Here is a 19,445-nt window from a genome sequence, read left to right as displayed (position 1 = left end):
CATTGTCTGTACCTGTGTGTACATCATAGGTCTGTCTGTGTGTGTGTGTGTATTTGTGTGCAAGCGTGTACAGGTGTGTGTCTCAATCAAAATGTATTCTCTTCAGCCAATCATCAGCCGAGCTGCCGGCACGACCAAATAAGGACAAGCTGGCAAGAGTGAGTGAAGGAGTGAAGGACTGGGCGGATGGGGTGGTGGTGGTGGTGGTGGTGGTGGGGGGGGACTTTAAGATGGGTGTGGTCTGGAGTGTATTGTTCTCCAGAGGACCTGCCTGAAGCCATACACACACTAGTGTCACCTTTCAAACTTAAAGACTGCCTCTTTCCCAAGACCATGGGAAAACGCACATTCACACCTTCCCTCGTGCATTTATAAACTCTCTTACTCTTGCTCTCACACACACCAATTGATTTGTTAGACTCTGCAATAACAGCATGAAGGTTGTTTCTTTCATCCTCTGTTTAGGAGAAAATATCCTTACTTTGTTACTTTGTTCTTTCTGAACCAAACTTGCAGGTTTCTCATACACTGTGATTTGACACTTGTTACTTCTATGACAAGCGCTGTGGGTGTAGTTACGGTTTAGAAATGCCTCGAATGGGCAGCCTGAGAGACCTGGAATAATGGAATAAAGTGTTGCGTTACAACAACAATGGGGAGTTTGATTCGCCTGGATGAAAGGCGAACGCGTCACAAAATAGTTTGTGTTCCGCAAGCTTGCGAAAAACAACACTGCAAGTGGCCGGTCACAAGCATTCCTCTCTCCCACTCCTTTATGCAACGTGAATGTACTGTACTGGAGCGGGGGTCAGGGGTCAAACCTGTTCACAAACACAGGATGTGATGGAACATCCTCTAATGCTTTTAATACCTCTCCCACGTGATGCTTTTTAACATCTCTTACTTTATGTGAGGCTAAAATAAAACTGCAGTTTGGTGGATTTAGAGCGAGAGAGTGATGTTTTTCTTTCCTCCTAAAAGTTACTTCCTGAAAGAAGAAGAGAGAGTGAAGAGGATAAACAAGTGCTGGTGGTGGAAGGAAGGAGCAGAAAGAGGCACTAATGAAACTCTAAACTCCAGAGAGTTGCTGTATATCAGGGGAAATAAAGAGGTCAACAACTGAAGATAAACGACATATAGCAGCACAGTCTGCCCATGACAAGATTTCATGGTGATTGACAGCTATAACTGGCAGCCAGCACTGCCAAGCCCACACACTGGAAAGAGCAAAAGATGAAAATTCCTCAGACCTCAAGTCATACTGGCTTTCGGTCCGGCCTCATATTTCATTTCTAACCGGAGCTTTCAGGCTCAATAACCACTTAAATCCCACTGCTATTAACCTTTAATGCCCTCTTACACCTACCAACAGTGTGTTACATCCACTAACCTCAGAAGCCGTGCAGCCATTTAGAGCTGGCATTTTCATCCAGGAGCATGAAAGAATTGCTAAGGGATACTTTGGCATATGCATGAGGGATTGAACCCCATCACTCCGATTAGGATAAAGTGGATGACTTCACCAACCACCAGGCCATCTTACTGTCACTTCACAAGTTCAGCCAAAAAGTGTTTCCAGTTATATGCTCACTCGGCAAGCACGGGATGAGATTGGATTTAGGAAGTCATCCGTGTTAGCTCGGGGCTGAAGCAGAAAGAAATGTCTCATTTTTCAGAAGTGGGATGGATAAAGTTTGAGTTAGGGACAGCAAATAAACAACAAACCACAGTTGTGAGATTTATTGTATGACTAACAGCGTTGTTGGTTCTGGTGTCATGTGATTTGTTTATGATATAAAAAACATAGTATGTCATCAGACTTTATGCTTTGAATTTACTTAAATTACTTTACAGTATAGATAAAGATTTCAGTAAACACTATGAATGGAAAGCTGGAGCCCGCTGGTATATCCAAAATAAAAAATAAATGCAAACATCAAGAAATGTTTGTTTTAAATCCTCTTATGTGTCAAAAATTCTGCCTTTTAAGTTGGTTTTAAGGTGTGGACCCAAATCACTTGAGCTTTTTTCACAGCAGGTATATTTGCTTGTCAAACACAGGTGTACCTAATAACTTTCAATCATGGCTGCATTCCATTTAGCTGTTGAAGTTTTAAGGACTTTAGTACTGTGCGTGCTGGCACAGTGACATTGTTTATGGGACATCTAAATGGAAGTGACTCATCATTATAGGTATTAATTGCACTTGTGCTTTTTCTGCCATACAACAGAAAATATCTGCTGTGTAAAAAGATCTAAAAGAAGAAGAAATTGTTGATTAACGTCACCTAAGATTTCTGGGTGTTGAAGACCACCAAACACTCACATCTGTGCAAAAATCTGTTTTTTTATTTTGCGATCTTTTGTTCAGAGACCTTCTTTAAGGCAAAAACAGGCAGCAAGTGAATGCAGCAGTACAAAAGGTTGAACAAACATCCCTTGATTATCCTTAATGCAAAACACTTGTGCGGGTATTAAAGACGTGCTGTTCATTGTTCATCACTATACCTGCAGATGCTATGCAGTTGAAGCTGAGTTGTGTTGTTTCATAGAGTCGATTTAACATAGCCTACATTGTCAGATGAGACCACAGACTGTGATAAGTCATTGCGCTTGCAGTGATTCATGGCCGTGAAACATAGTGTAATAGTTAACTTAATGTTTACCTGAGTAAACATACACATACGTACTTGTGCACTTTTTATAGAATATTCAAATGGATGAGAGTCACATTTTGCACACAGTATCAGCTTCTGTTCTGTATGTGTGTTTGGTTTATGAGTCACAGAAGCATGTGTTTAAAGCATTCACCGCATCCTGCCAGAACTGCACAATGATCAGTCTTTCAGTCCATCTGTCTCTCTCTCAGTCTGTCCTGTCTGTGGCTCTTTCTCTCCCCATTCCTTCCTTTCCATGTGTTTCTCACACACATGGCTGAGGGGCAGAGGAGCAGCCAACAATAGTGAATCGACCAGCAGTTAATTTGGCTTGTTGACATACTATCTGTGTTATCACATGAGCTACTTGTCAGCTTCAAGCACCAGCAGACAGAATCCAAGGTCCTGCTGCTGCTGCATTCATATGGGAATCCAAATCATCAACCGCGGTCTTTTTAACATTTGACTACATTCCATTAGTCTTTGACTTAAATGTGTTGGTTAAATTGTACTTGAAGCAATTTAAAATAAATTATGACCATGTTACAGTATTATTTTTATTAAATTACATGTGTATTACAAAAACAAATAGAGAGAAGAGGGTCTGGCATCTTGGACTGATGAGAAGAACTGATATTGGTCTCATTCCTGGACATTATTATGAGTATTAATCATTATCTATTCCTTCTGCCATCCCCGGTGTCCAAGGAGGACTGCCTCTTCTGACCTTTCTCTATGTTTTTTCTCATGTTCTAACTTGAAACAGGTGCATTCACTTGTTGCCTGACCAGACTTCCTCTCTGGACCTTGAGGGCAGCCTGAGCTGATTGACAGCTTGCTCACTCTGTTCATTTTTGTTGCACGTTAATGGCTGGTCAGAGAAAGTGGCACAGTAAAACATACAACTGCCAGTAAGCAAGTGAGCTAACTGGCACTGTTGGTAACCGGACAGTAAAGTTCACAAAGTTTATTCAAGACATGCATTTGTACCATCAACTCTCACAACCAACGGCAGAATATACTGTATGTCTGTAAATAAAATGCAGACCAGGCGCCAAAACATGTAACCACACCAGTTCTACGGTAATATGATAGCCTCCTCTATTTTGGACTGTTTGGCCAGCACTGTCAGGACAGTCAGATTAAAGTTTGCAAACTCTGCAGAGTTTACTTTGCCTCCCCAAGCAACTCATTTAGGCCTCAGATTTCCCTGTTATAAACGCAGACGTGAATTTTTTTTTTACTGTAACCCAAATGTTACTGTGTACTGCTGTCGTTAAGTTAACTAAAGATCAGTCACAGTATAACTATAAAAAACTTTGTATGGGCTCAATACCTTTGAGACTTTGTTAACTTGTAGAAATTGTACTGACATCAAGAGCATCATCAAAAGATTTGTAAAAAAAAAAAATTGATTTACATTAAATTAATAACAATTTTCTGCTTTTTGCTGTTTTATATCACAGTAAATTCAATAACTTTGGGTTTTGGACTGTTGGTAGGACAAAACATGACATCTGAAGACGATTTGGACATCTTGATTTGGGCTCTCAGAACATGTAATAGGCATTAATGAAATTATTCAGTAATGAAATAGGCGCTGATTGCAGCCCATGCAGTAGCAACGCTGTTATAGTCTTTACTGGTCGCTGGCTCTATCCCATTCAATGACATCATTGTCTAGTCCTCTTTTTAATAGTTAAAAGTAAATCCAAAGCTTGGCAGGGGAAGTATTTTTATTTGTTTAAAGGAAAACTCAGGGCAGGTTAAAAGATAAGTGTGATTTTTGTGTGATTTGTATATTTTTGTGTGATTGTATATTTTATGACAAATTCCTCGTATGTGTAAAAACCTACCTGGCAATAAATCTGATTCTGATTCTGATAACATGTTCCTTCATTGATCCCCCTTAGGAGAAATTCAAGATTGACACAGCAGCATAGGGCAAAGTAATGCAAAAGAAAATATTACAAAATATAATAGAAAATATAAGACAGATGAGGGGTGTGGTGTTACTGTCGTCAGGATGGGGTAGCCAGGGTGTGAATGGGGGTACCTGAGGAGGTGGAGGGGTTTTGTGAGTCAAACCTGTTGAAGAACAGGTTTAGCTCGTTGGCACATCCCTTCGTCTCCTCGGGTGACAGTTTTGGTTGTATGAGGTACTTCTCCATCGTCAGTGAATCAGATTGGAGTTGGTACACCCCCAGTTTGGAGACGCAGACAGGAGTTTCAGTGCAGAAGCTAAACAATGCACTGCTGTGGATGGGGGCAACAACAAAACATATTTTGGACACATAAAAAAAAGATAAACCTAGAAAAATCAATATAAGCTTAAGTGTTCTCTATATTTAGAATATTTTCACCACTTTACTTTTCCATCAGACAGCTCTTTCTGACCGGAAACTAAAGCCTTATATTGTTCTCCTCAAAGCCACCAGACTCCTTTGACTAAAACAAAAATTTTACCTCGCATAAAACGGAAGAAATAAAGTCCATGTCAAGTTCTTGTTAACCTTACAGAGGAGCGACAGAAAGCATCCTGACTGGAAAACAATCTAGAATGTGATGTGCACGGCCCAGGACAGGAGGACTCTGCAGCGGGTGATTAATACCGTCTAGAAGATTATTAGTACTCAGCTAGCCGGCATCAGTGCTGTTGGTGAGGTGTCTGCAGAGAGCCCAAAGGATACTAAAAGCAGCAGCAGTACATCGCTTAGCTTCCTTGCTGGTTCTCCTGTCTGCTTCTTCAAAATGGGTCACATGTAGACTGCTATTTACTGTAGGTAATACACTGACTATAGAGAAGTCCCTTAACTATCACTGTAACAGAGAACACTCAAATTCACCATTGAGCTCAACCAAATCCAACCAGTGTTTTACTGTTTGAATTAATGGAGCCGTTCAGGGTAAAACTGCTAGAAAAAGGACATAGTTGACCGTCAAACCTACCTGGATAAATAAAGGTTAGAAGAGCCTTTAAATAATGATGAAAACTGTGGGAAATGACACTATTCAGATGTAAAAAAAAGTGTCAGTATCAATCTTTTGAAACTATGAATGAATGCATGTAATCTATATTGTGGCTTTTACAGTATGATCATAACACTGTGCCCTCCTTTACTGCTGCATCACTGCTGATCAGATGTCTAATATTACAATGTCAGTCATCACGCATTATGAAAGCACTGAAGCACTGAAGCAATCAAATGACAGTGAGCAAGTTTGTGCAGGACACTAACTCTTCAACTCTGGATCAAAATCCACCACTGTGTTTCCCAGAATAATGGGTACAAACTGAAAAGTCAAGGGCTTCTGGTTTCTGCCGCACAGGGAGGAATTTAGTCTGACAAGATTCAGCACATCACCCCAGAGAGAGGGAGATATGAGAGGGAAGAGAAAAAAGGGGGAGGGAGAGGAAGGAAAGGTATGAGGAGAGTAGGAATGAGAGGAGGAGGAGGAGGAGGAAAGAGGAATTCCTGCGTGTAGAGACTGGTAGCAGCAGCAGAGCTCTGACAGTTCAGCCACAAAGTTACATTCACTGATAAAGCAGAATAAATAATCTACTGCAGATCACTATTGGAACACAATCTGCCTAACCTTGCCTGATGGTGACACGATGTGTTCAATTGCTTACTGTAAAGGAGAGCTTTTAGTACTTTATTGTGTATCTAGGCTGGTCATATATAGAAACCAGTCACTACAGTGGCATGTATGACTTATGTATGAGTAGTACCTCCTCAGGCTTTAATGCAGGTGTGAGTCAATTGGGATTTATAAGGTCCATTAAGCGGCGGATGGGCGAGGCTGGTCTGAGAAATACTGAGCTGCCTAAAAATGAGGGCCGAAACTTACATTAAGCATTCACAATAAGGATTTCTAGGCGTCCTTCTGGGCCTCATCCCTGCGTCCTTGAGGCTCATTAGGTTCTGTGAGTGAAAATGTAATAGGCTATATCTCAATTCATTCTTTTTTACTCAAGGAAATTAATATTCGTGCCTGCAAGTGGCACATTTTTTATCAGTTCAATATTAAAAGAGTGATTGGAAACACATTTGTTGTTAAATAATGTCATAAACAGTCTAAATTAGCCATTTATCACCTTTTAAACACTGGATTGAATTTCTAACTTTACATGTTAAAGTCCACCTTCCAAAAAGTGCACTTTTTTAACCAATAATGCACCTAAACATGTGGCAGCTAGGGCCAAACACTGGTGGTTTTAGCATAGAAAATGGCCATAAAGTGAGCAATATTTAATTTCTCTTTTACATTTTTCTCCTCCTGTTTTCTTGGTGAATATTATAGGCTCAAAAAACTGCTATGAAATGCCAGCCTCCCCTACAGACATTTATGTTTTCTTGCTGAGTGGCCAGACGTTACTGCTGATGGGAGGGAGGCGGAGGAGGGAGGTTGGTTCGGGAAGGGGAGGGGGGTGGCGCTGAGGGGGCGGTGCGCTTCTCCTCACCGGGCGGTGTCAGCTGAAGAAAACGGGACAGAGGAGCTGCGAGAGGCCGACAGAGGGATTCGTTTCCCCGGGTGGTATTACTGAATTGCACCAGCGGACTTACAGGTAAGAGGAAGGAGCGTTGTAGGGCGTTTTCTCGCGGCTCATGAGGGGAAGGGGGGAATCTTGTGTAAGGTTTGCTGATTATTTATAACTCACTGCGGCACATCTGCTCCTCTTCCATCCAGCAAAAAAAAAAATTAAAATAAAATACATTTACCAGCTCACCTCAGGGTGTGTTTAGAGATCATGAATCAATAATATGCAGTCGGTCGTTAAAGATGCGCAGTATTTGTGGGTTATAATGTGTATTCAAAAAATATATTATTATTAGTATTGGACTTTTTTAATTTTAATTTTATGTAACTTAATCCAGCTGATGTATTATGGAGAATCCCCCTGCAGTTAATGGAGCTTCTAAAAGTTAAAAAAATGATTTATTGTGCTAGAATATGTCCATACTTAACAAGGCAAAGCTGTTCCTGCACTTAATGCTGGAGAATATAAAATCATAAATGGTTACTTCAGTGTGAACAACATGTTTTATGGTTGTTTCCAAATAGCTGCATTCTTCTCAGTTTATGATAAATAATACTGGAGTGTGGCTGGCAGACAGCAGCAGCCATGTGTCAGGATGAACTGCATCGTCATTCTTCAATAACGTGTGTGTGTGTGTTTGTGTGTGTGTGTGTGTGTGTGTGAGGGTCCATCAGGGCTCCTGAAGGTTATAAAGAAGACACTCCTTCAGTCATGTGCATCAGTGGATGAATGAGTCCTCAGAATTGAAATCTGGAGGACAAATGGCATCCGGACAATGCAGTGTCATTGATTATCTCAGCACCAGACCAAGAAGATTCATTTAATTTGTTAACTTTATTAGCTGCCCCCCCCCAACACATACTTACAGATACATAGTTCTCAAACATGTTATGTATGTATCATATAATGTTGTTTCTATAACACATTTCTGTGATTTTATGATTAATATTGGCGTAAACCGACTTCTAATCCGATTCTACTATAATTTACCCAGACAAACAGAGCAAGGACAAACCTTAAAATCCTTCAAAATAAAGGCCTGTTCTTCCTGCGGCAGTGACATCTGGTGGCAGTAAAAAAATATATTTTTGTAATCAAACAATGCTGCATGAGAGATATTTGCAAAAACACCAAACACAATCATGTCTCTACATATTATAAACATAGCTTAAGCTTAATGCATTTCCTAATTGACTGGAAATACACTCACAAGTGCTTATCAAAACACCTCCACACCATTGTCTCCAGTTTGGCGAATCGGTATTGTTTTAAGGTCTTCAGATGTACAGTATATATCGTCATGAGGAGGATACTGTCTGCATTAGGTGCACTTGCCTGTTTTGCATATAGAGACCTTGGTTACCCTGTCATTCCCTGCCTATATCTGCGTGTTTATCTTTGTCTGGTTTACCATGCAACCACTACGTTTGCATGCATGCGCCAGAGCGTGGCACATTTGTTTATTTGCCAGTGCTGTAACGTGACCATGGCACGTGGAAATTTTATATGATGCTGAGAGGTATCCTTATTGAAACTGAGCACATTTTTACATGAAAAGGTGATTTAAATTTGAACAGATATTTAAATCCAACATGATTTCCTAGCCAAACTCTTTTTGTTATCTAACGTATCTTCACACTAACAGGTGGAAGACTGAAAAATGTAATTAATTTCCACAAGTTAGATCTAGGTTTCTCTTCAAATCTGATCTTTTGATGGATGGCCAAATAGGGGAAACAGCTGCAGTATGAGAGGATCAGGTCTCTTATTTTCTATATGATGTTTGGAGGTAGATGCCATTGATATCTCAGATTTATAATGCCTGATTTGTCTGAATGGCTTTGGCTTCTGGCTTGTATTGATTGTCTATGGACGTAAATACATCAAGTTGCCATATCCGTCTTGTGTCAGCCAGCAGTTCTCAAATTAAATTGAAAAGTACGGACTAATCTCACTACCTCTTATTACTGGGACTGTGTATCTAGGCCGATATCTTGCTACTGAAAGCATCATCCTAGCCTAATGGGCTAAGATCTAATGGGATTTATTTATCTCTTACTGGAGGTAGATATATCTGTGTCTGCAAGCTGAAACAGATATATTCAGATACCTCATTACATTATCCTATTAAGTGGTATTAAAGGGTCAGCTTGCTCAAATTACAAAATAATTCTCTCATACAACAATCTTCCAGTAACCTTAAGTAGATACTAAAGGGGATGATACATTATATTTTCAGGTATTGTGATAAAAATGCTCAGATAAAGAAGTATGTTGTGTTTTTGAATTCTTTGAGTAGACACCTCCATTGTATTTAGGTGGTAAAGAGATATAATATCTTTAGGCTCACCTTTTAGCATCTTGGTAAAACCCAAATTAGTTTCTCCTACATACTTCACAGCTGTCAAATACAGATGCGAACAGTGTTCAGTTAGTTGCAATCTGCAACTTCACCGCTAGATGCCACCAAGTCCTACACACTGGTCCTTTAACCCTATTTGCAAGTGGAAAAGATAGATTTTTTTATGATTTGGGTGAACTCCTCCGCCACTTGTAGATGTAAATATGTGGATCAAATCATATCTGTTTTTGTTCTAGTGAGAAATATTGAATATCTATATATAGTAGCTGTAATATAAAGATCTGTCTGCATAAGCTCTAAAACAGACCTTCTATACCCCCATTACAGAATCATATTACACCAAAGGCAATCTACATAAATCAATTAGATGTTACATAAGGGTCTCTATGCTGATGTAACGCTAATGCTAAATGGCTCTTTGTATAATAGATCAAGCTACTTTCTATTTTCCTGGCTGAGTTAACAGAGCCGCGCTGTTTGAGAGCTGTACATAGCTCCAGGCTAACCCGAGCATTTAACAATTAATAGAGGAATAATGAACACACCATGCTATCATATCTCACAGACCTAGGAAATACAGCCCTGAACCATCCTATTTAACAGATGTGTGTCTGTTGTACTCTCTGCCCAAGTTATCAATCAATATGCTCACGTTCAGTACGTTAAACTCGGCGCTGAATCTTCCAAAGCAGATACTCAAAATATCATCAATAAGACTTAAATGAAATGATTATTATTAAAGTGAGACTGTATAACTATTGAAAGTGGAGTCTGAGTCATTTTTAGTAATATCATTCGTATCCATAGTGTCCAGTGTTCAGCAGAAGTCACATAGGGTTCAGTTTAATGCATACACATTTCAGGCTGATGTTCTTCCTTGGTATGCAAAATGGCAACAATATTTTAATATTATGAAAAGCATCAGTGTGGCTGACAATCGTCAGTGCAAAGGAGCTCACAACATCACACCATTGTATCCTGGCGACACAGCTATACGCACAGCTAAAGGGAACAGAAGATTTATGGGAAACGCTCAAGCAGTAGCATATATATATTATACATATATTTTAGCATGTCAACAGGCTACCAATCATCTCAACTATGGTTTGTTTGCCTGAATTGAATTGAGGTGCTGGAGATAATTTAATTGTAAAGTATCTCAGTGTTTAAAAATGGTATATAGATATTGACCCTCATTGCTAAAATTGTATCTAAATGCAGCTTTTTTTTCTTGTGTTCTGCTGTTTTACAGTATTGTATAGTAAACATGTCAACAGTCAGTGCTGAGGAGATGGAGGAGATCAGGGAGGCCTTCCAGAAAGTGGGTGAGTAAAAATGTGTGTGTGTGTGTGTGTGTGTGTGTGTGTGTGTGTGTGTGTGTGTGTGTGTGTGTGTGTGGATATTGCAGACAGACACCCATCAGAAACGATATATCAGTCAATAATGTTTGAAGTGGGGTAAAGCAGCTGACAGACACATGTTCTTATACACTATGTGTGCTCCATCTGGCAGACAGATGTTTTTATGGGATTTATGGAAAGAAATGAAACCTCACATACTCATACACATTTCAGTCATTGGAATTCCACGTATGTTTGCCATTTGTTTTTGCATTTTGGCGAGAGTGAGATGAGAAGATTGGTACCACTCTATCTGTGTGTGTGTTAAATATGAAGATGGAGCCAGGATATGGTTAGCTTAGCTTAGCATAGCCCATAAAACTGCAGATTTACATTTTACACAGCACAACAGACGGTGTTCGTGCTCCCAGGTTGTTAAATACCGATGCTATGGGTTGCCAATCAATTTCCAAGCCCAAGGTGAAATAACCTGGGTGACATCCCCAGTGTTATTTTTTCAGACCTGACAGAGTTAAACTGCGATAGTTATTTCTTATTGTACACAATTATAAACACATGCATTTAACCAGCAGAGAACACTTAATCTAGTCCCACTCGAGTTCTTTAGTATAGCAAATATTACCCACAAATGTCATGTAGATACGGACTGAATCCAGATGGTGTTGTATCAGTCGGGAGTAGAGATGAGCAGCGTGGGCTCTGGATAAAATATTGCCTGAACTTTTCCCTCCCTCTTGCTTCCCGCCCCTCTCTTTTCTAGATGTGGACAGCAACGGGTACATCAACGCCTCTGAACTCAGTAATCTGTTCCATGAGGTGCGCTGTCCTCTGCCTGGATACCAGATCAGAGAACTCCTTCAGAAGCTGGACAGAGACAACGACAGCCGCATCAACCTTGAAGAGTTCACGGCTGTAGGTAACACTAACAAATAAACTAACTCAGCTAATTCGCAGCTTTACTAACAGTTCACCAACTAACTATTGTTGATTAAATAAAGGATATCTGACTCACATTCAACTGATAAATCAGCTGGTTTATATTAAGATAAATTGATTACTAATGTACTCTCTGTGATATCTGTCTAACTAACAAATGGGTAAATCATAGATATTAATCAATATCTTGCCACAATGTGAGTCTAAGCCTTGGTTTGTGTTTTTGTGTGCACATTCAGATTTTCCAGGATATGAAGGACGACCGCATGGCCCAGGGTTTCAGGAAGGCTCTCAACAAGAAAGAAGGCATTGTAGCCATCGGGGGCACCAGCAACATCTCTAGTGAAGGAACTCAGCATTCGATCTCTGGTTAGTAAAGCTGCACAACTTGTCTGATCACTGATTAACACAAATACCAATAGAATGACGTAATCAATACCATCACGCCAACGTGACACTGGACTCAACCGTATTTCAGAGCAGGAGCGCTTCGCCTTTGCCAACTACATCAACTCTTCTTTGGAGAAGGATCCAGACTGTGAACATGTCCTGCCCATCAACCCCAGTACTGAAGCTCTGTTCAAAGCAGTGGCAGACGGCGTCGTGCTTTGGTAAATATTAACGAGGCATATCTTAAAAATAAAGTGGATGCTCTCAAATCATATGTTCTTCATCATATTGATCACCCACTTTGTAATTATCTGTACCTTTCTATCCAGAACCTCTGTTAACTTTAAGCTTTTAGGCGTGGTATCAGTTTAGTGTGATGATATGTTTTTCTTATGTGTGTTTTTGCAGTAAACTCATCAACCTCTCTGTTCCTGACACCATTGATGAGAGAACCATCAATAAAAAGAAGCTCACGCCTTTCACCATACAGGTTAGTTGGTCAGTCGCTTATCTAGTCCACAAATGATGTGTCATCTGAGAACACAATATCAAAGGGACTGAAGTTACAGTTTATATATTTATATAGTATATATATATATACTTAAGACATAAAAGCCATTTAAAAAACAATAAACTGATTTTATTTGACAATGACACCATGTTTATATCTAAAACTACATGACTTATTAAACATATATACATTATATCACATGAATCTGAACTCCACTTTGGCCTCTTTCATCACTTGTTCATCAGTTTCCTCCTGACTTTGTGTGTATTTTTCCCCCCCTCAACAGGAGAATCTGAACTTGGCTCTGAATTCAGCCTCGGCCATCGGCTGCCAGGTTGTCAATATTGGAGCTCAAGATCTGAAGGAGGGAAAACCTCACCTGGTGCTTGGACTCCTCTGGCAGATTATCAAGATAGGACTGTTTGCTGATATAGAGCTGAGCCGCAATGAAGGTATGTACACACACACACACACACACACACACACACACACACACACACACACACACACACACACACACACACACACACACACACACACACACACACACACACACACACACACAGAGTCAGACCCGAGTGTGGTGCTGCAGGACATTAAAGTACATCATATCTGTCTGTAGATATAAAACTAAACATACCCACAGACAAATCCTTTTTGCTTTTATTCACCACTCATTCAAATCAGATTCCTGGTTGTGTTTCTGTGTACAGCGATAGCAGCGTTGCTACAGGAAGGCGAGAGTCTGGAGGACTTGATGAAACTCAGTCCTGAGGAGCTCCTTCTTCGCTGGGCCAATTTCCATTTAAAGAAAGTTGGCATGTCCATATCAAACTTTTCTGGCGATATTAAGGTAAGGAAGTGTTACTGTGATCTTATTGTCTCTCTTACTGTATTACCACTGAAATTATGATTTCACTGCTAAATCCTCACAGGGTTTTAACTGAGTCAGCTTAGTTCTGCAGTTGTTTGAGGTAGTGTGCTGCCATTTAAAATGTCTAATAAACTATTTATTTTGCAGAAACGTTACATATTGAAAAAAAAAAGCTGTCTCTATATAAAGAACACACCACCATATGCATAAAATCTGAGTAAAAACAGGTTTACCTTTTATGCAACAAGAACTATGGGAATTACATTTTAGTATTTATCGCAGTCTCTGTAAAATCCTACATCAAAGCCCATTTTTACCTTTGACAACACTGTTATCCAGCGGTTGGAGGTTTAAACACAAAAATCGATACAGTGTTTATAAGAAGAAGAATTTTGCAGTATACAAGTGCATCAATATTTCCTGACCCTCCTCCTTGTGGTGGGGAGTAACTCTCAGTGTGGTTTGGTACGTGGTCACATCTCCCTGTCTATCTGTTTCTGTGCAGGACTCCAAGGCGTACTTCCACCTGCTTGAGCAGATCGCTCCAGACGGCAGCAAAGAGGACGTTCCACGGGTTGACGTCGAGATGACTGGTCTTTATGTAAGTTGATAAAGCTACAGATTGAATACTTTTTATCTTAGACAGCAAAGTGTAATTTTTATACTCTATTTATTTAGTATTATTTTAGTAGTAAAACTGATATCTACTGTATATGGAAATTAGTATGATTGCTTACTGAATTTCTTCATTACATACATAAATGCTACAGAAGAACTGGACACGTTTGCAGTATAATTTAGTGTAAGGGACCCTTTAAAGGATGTTCTGTATCCCAGATGAGAGAGCCTGTTTTCTCCCAGCACAATGTAAATCTGTATTTGTGTGTCTGTGTGTGTGTCACCAGGAGAAAGATCTTACGAAGCGTGCAGAGTGTATGCTCAAACAGGCCGACCGCCTCGGCTGCCGACAGTTTGTAACCGCCACTGATGTCGTGTGTGGAAATGCAAAGCTCAACATGGCCTTTGTAGCCACACTCTTCAACAAACACCCAGCTCTCACCAAACCAGAGAACCAAGAGTGGAACCTGGAGAGTAAGCGTGGATGAATAATCCCTCTCTCACATACAGAATACTTGAAAATGTCCAGTAAAAACCTCCTGTGCAGTCCTGTGTCTGCCAGGCTTACCTCTCTCTCTCTCTTACTGTCTCTCCCAAGGTGAAACCAGAGAGGAGAGAACTTTCAGGAACTGGATGAACTCTCTCGGAGTCAGTCCACATGTTCACCATATCTACGGGTCGGTATCTAAGTTAGCCTTTCTTCTCTTTATTCCCACGCTGATGCCACAACTCGCTGTTTCATTTTGGCATGTGTGTATATGTGTGTTAATGCAGCGACCTGCAGAATGCCATGGTGATTCTGCAGCTTTATGAAAGAATAAAGGTGCCAGTGGATTGGGACAATAGAGTCAACCGCCCTCCATTCAAAGGAGTAGGAGGAGGACATTTAAAAAAGGTAAATGCACATACTACTTTCCAAACTGCTACAGTATCTAAGAAAAGATAAGATAAGATAAGATAGAAATAATTGCACCATACAAAAAAAATATACAGTATATATATACATATATATACATCAGTAATTTAGCAGGAGACAATAAGCTAGACAGGGCTATGAATATACAGTATAGGTCTGAATACTAATGTGCATGTAAGAAATTATATTTACATATATATTTATGTAAGAACTATCTACAGCAGGGATACTCTGATTTAGTTTACCATAAAATATACTTACTTTGTGCATCTGTGTGTGTGTGTGTGTGTGCAACAGATGGAAAACTGTACCTACGCTGTGGAGCTGGGCAAGAAAAGCGCTGGTTTTTCCCTGGTGGGAATTGGCGGACAGGACCTCTATGATGGAAATCCAACTCTAACTCTGGCACTGGTGTGGCAGCTGATGAGGAGGTAACTAACACTTAATAAACAAGCTTAACTCTATCACATGGTCTTTTTGACGTGTGTCGCAATAATAAACAAGCAAAAACACCACTGTGAAGAAAGACAGCGTCCTCAGACTGTTTGAGTTGCTGTACAGCCCAGAAGAGGGAGATGGCACTGTTCTCCCAGCACAGTTTCTGTCAGAGTCACATAGTGGAAGGACTGAAAGACAATGGAAAACAAAGGAGTTTATGGGAGATGTAGTATTAATTTAGCAAAATATGACATAACATTGGAACTGACAGTATTTGGAGGCCACCAGTCATCTCACATTGTCTAATTTATTTACAGTAATTATGGCAAGTTATTCTATTGCATCTTAAAATAATCTGCCTACCTGTTTAACTCACTGATCGTACCACAGGCTCCATAGTGTAGCTAGAAATGATTTAATTGTTGATATTCATACATCTGATCTTCTAATCTACGCAGGTACACTTTAAATGTTCTTGAAGACCTCGGAGATGGAGAAGTTGCAGGAGATGATTTGATCATTTCATGGGTCAACAAGACTTTGGCTGGGGCTGGCAAGAGTTCCTCTATCAAAAGCTTTAAGGTGGGTTTTACTTTAGATATTTTAAATGCAACCATCCTGTGTGCAGCGTCATCGTCGTAGGAGAAAGTATACGTTTTGATCTTTCCCCAGCAAAGAAGCTCAGCTCTGGATTATGTTTATACTGTATGTTATATGTTCAGTATACATGTGTGATATGTGTGTGTGTGTTTCTCTCTGTTCAGGACAGAGTGATCGGTACCAGTATTCCGGTTCTGGAAGTGATTGACGCCATTCAGCCTCATAGTGTGAACTTTGAGCTGGTTAAAACAGGAAGTCTGTCAGACGAAGACAAACTGGACAATGCCAAGTAATCCCCTACCTGCTTTTCTCTCACTGTGTGCCTATGTGTAATTGGCATTATATTTGGAAAGAGTAATAAGGTTGCAGCAGCCTGAGGCGGTAACACAAAGTATTGCTTGACTGCACTACTTTGTGTTGTACAGTTTCCTGCAGCCTTCAAAGAATATACAGGAAGTCAGAAATATTTACATTCTGATAGATACATCTGTAGCCTACGTGTAGTTTTTAGACCACTTTATATATGAACAAACTTTATTGCTATTGTTATCAACCAGAGAAGATATATTTAACAGATTAAACCTTTGCACAACATTAGGCTTATAGCATGGCTCTAAAAAGTGCGGCTGCCTTGATCTTCTGAGGTTATCGTTGCCCATTTGTACACGACGTCAGAGCAAGTCGGCATCAAGTTGTACACCGGCACGAAATTGTTTGGCGATCGCTAGTGATGACATGACAACCATTTCTCCACATATGCATGTACATATATATATATATATTTATTTATATATATATATATGCAAACTCTGGTGAGTGATAAAAAACTCATTAGAGAACTAGAATTAGAGAACATTCACAATAACACGGATAAATCAATGATCAATGAAAATATCATATCACATATTTGTTGCATAAACAAGCAACTGAAAACTACAGTGAGTGTCACAGATATAATATGTTGCCATAGTGATCCTGACTGTGACCCTTTCCCGCACCAGGTATGCCATTTCCATGGCGAGGAAGATCGGGGCCAAAGTCTACGCCCTGCCGGAGGACTTGGTGGAGATCAACCCCAAAATGGTGATGACCATCTTCGCCTGCCTGATGGGTAGAGGCATGAAGAGGGCATAAAGGAGACACACATACGCTCACATACTCACACACACACACACACACACACACACACACACACAATGACTGACTGCCTGTTTGATTGTATGAGACATGAACAGAGTGAAAATAGCTTTATCGTTTTGTTCCTTTAAGGTTTTTCCTTCATTAGCATAAATAGAAGTGTCACTTTATTCCTCTATTCTGAGTTCAACTGTTAGGATACAGGAATGAACAATAACATGACACAAACAGTGGTGATCTTTGGGCTTGAAAGGAATGTGTATTTTCTTAATGTTCAGATAATGAAGTGAGACTTCTATAACGGCTACATGGCAGATATTTGGGTTTTTTGTTTTTTCTGGAGCTCGGTTTCTCGGGTCACTACGGTGGTTGAGTGATTAGCAGTGTCTCATTAGGAAGGACTCAACTTCCTATACTTCCTATAGATATGAATACAAGTGTGAGTGGATTTGTCTAGACTGGCAACCAGTCCAGGGTCTGCCCAGTGCATGCTGGGATAGACCTGTCCTGTCCGTGGCCCTGATGAGGGGTAAGCCTGTTGAGAACAATAAAAGTTTTTGTGTCTTTAAATCTAAAGGCTGTGATACATGGGAAACATTTAAAGATTAACATAAAGCAACAATTCAAGCTAGTGATTTGGCGAGTTTTTCCTCAACATTTTTTATGTGTAATGAGATTTTATTGCACTTTTACCTCTGCATTCCTGCTTTTCCCCCAAACACATTACTTAACATTTGCATTGCATCCAAGTTTCCCATGTGTCACTGCCTCATGATGTACCGACTAAGTTCTGCTGTATCTTCCAATGTGCCAGCAAATTCACAGTATGAGCATTTATTGTACTTAAGCCATAATATAATATTCTTTACTGAATACCTTTGGGCCTTTTTTATATACGACCAAAGCTGTGCAAGATTACAGTCAGTGTATGTCTTCACACTAGCATCTATAAAACTGAATACCTTCATTTGTTTATTTAACCCAACCATTGATACTGATGCAATTAAGGTATTTTTAATGAGATTTTAAGGGGATATTCGATAGGTTAATGGATGTAATACATGTGTACCTTTCTTTACAACATGTTTTTAATGGATTATCTTTAAGGGCTTTCTAAGTGGTAAAACCCCCTTAAATCTGACTGGATGTCATCCATTTATTGTTGTGTGTTAAGGTGAAATCCTATTGGTAAACGGTGAAGGTGGGTAAACCCTCAAACCTTTATAGACCAGATAATCTTTTAATACCCATCGATAATATATCTATAAATGTATTCATCAATCTACCCTAAATTTGGGGTGAACCCATGAATTTGCACCTTAGTTGAAAGGTGCTAATCAGGTACAAATTAACGATTACCTGCAATCCTGTTTTGTATATTTCAAGGACTTATTTAACCCTTAAAAACACCTTCATTAATTCAGAATTAATTAAAAATCCTTTAATATATTATCCATCCATCCATTGACGTATCCATTATAAAACCACAAATTTGTGGGACTTACATACCTGAAACCTGCATAAGAATCCTTTAAAATTTAATTGAATTGCACCTTAAAATATTTCAGACCCCTCAATGTTGTCTGGAGATGATTATTAATACAGGAACAGAACATCTATATTTGATGAGTTGAAGATGTAGAACTGATCCAAGTGAACAGTGTCGAAGATTTATCTGTTCCTAATTAAACAGCCTGATTGAAATATGACTTAAATTGTAAGAAACATCCTAAGACCGATTTCTAGTCCTGTATTAATCTAAAATATTAATACATTTAGTCTTAACACTGCAGCTGAATACGTGGATATGTTATCCAGTTTTGTTGCTGCTGATTTTAACACTTGATATGTCTTTTTTGTTGTTGTTTTTCTTCCCCAAATGTTTCTCAGTAAAGCATTTTCCAATAAGCTGTTTATCTATGTCAGCTCTTTGGAATGTTATGAAAATAAAATATATTGCTTTACATGTTAGCAATACTCCAAAAATCCTGTGTACAATCAGATAAATAATGAGAATTAAAAGAAAATAAAAGCATTTTTCCATATTCTGTTTGATTTCTATTTTCTGTTGCTGTTCTTTTTCTGTCCTGTATTGAATATCT

At 39.4% G+C, this 19,445-nt stretch overlaps 1 protein-coding gene across 1 annotated transcript; it reads left to right on the top strand.

Annotated features, from left to right (window-relative positions):
- The first annotated feature begins 7,105 nt into the window (after window positions 1-7,105).
- On the top strand, window positions 7,106-19,388 carry LOC127374106 (plastin-3). The gene is made up of 16 exons (XM_051419089.1): window positions 7,106-7,227; window positions 10,815-10,887; window positions 11,684-11,835; window positions 12,099-12,228; window positions 12,338-12,470; window positions 12,658-12,739; window positions 13,047-13,212; window positions 13,474-13,613; window positions 14,140-14,235; window positions 14,540-14,726; window positions 14,851-14,929; window positions 15,027-15,147; window positions 15,466-15,599; window positions 16,065-16,188; window positions 16,371-16,495; window positions 17,208-19,388. Exons 2-16 carry the CDS (start codon window positions 10,830-10,832, stop codon window positions 17,338-17,340), a joined length of 1,860 nt encoding a protein of 619 aa, XP_051275049.1. The 5' UTR covers window positions 7,106-7,227; window positions 10,815-10,829; the 3' UTR covers window positions 17,341-19,388.
- The last annotated feature ends 57 nt before the right edge of the window (window positions 19,389-19,445 follow it).

Source organism: Dicentrarchus labrax, unplaced genomic scaffold, assembly GCF_905237075.1.
Source record: "Dicentrarchus labrax unplaced genomic scaffold, dlabrax2021, whole genome shotgun sequence".
Classification (NCBI taxonomy): domain Eukaryota; kingdom Metazoa; phylum Chordata; class Actinopteri; family Moronidae; genus Dicentrarchus; species Dicentrarchus labrax.
Note: the sequence above shows the minus strand (reverse complement) of the source record. Positions and strands in the feature narration are given on the sequence as shown.

Excerpts from the sequence above, each read along its gene's own strand:
- LOC127374106 (XM_051419089.1), top strand. The coding sequence starts at position 10,830 with ATGTCAACAGTCAGTGCTGAGGAGATGGAGGAGATCAGGGAGGCCTTC. Across the intron at positions 10,888-11,683 it reads GGAGGCCTTCCAGAAAGTGG|ATGTGGACAGCAACGGGTAC; the intron begins GTGAGTAAAAAT and ends TCTCTTTTCTAG. Across the intron at positions 14,930-15,026 it reads CATGTTCACCATATCTACGG|CGACCTGCAGAATGCCATGG; the intron begins GTCGGTATCTAA and ends GTGTTAATGCAG.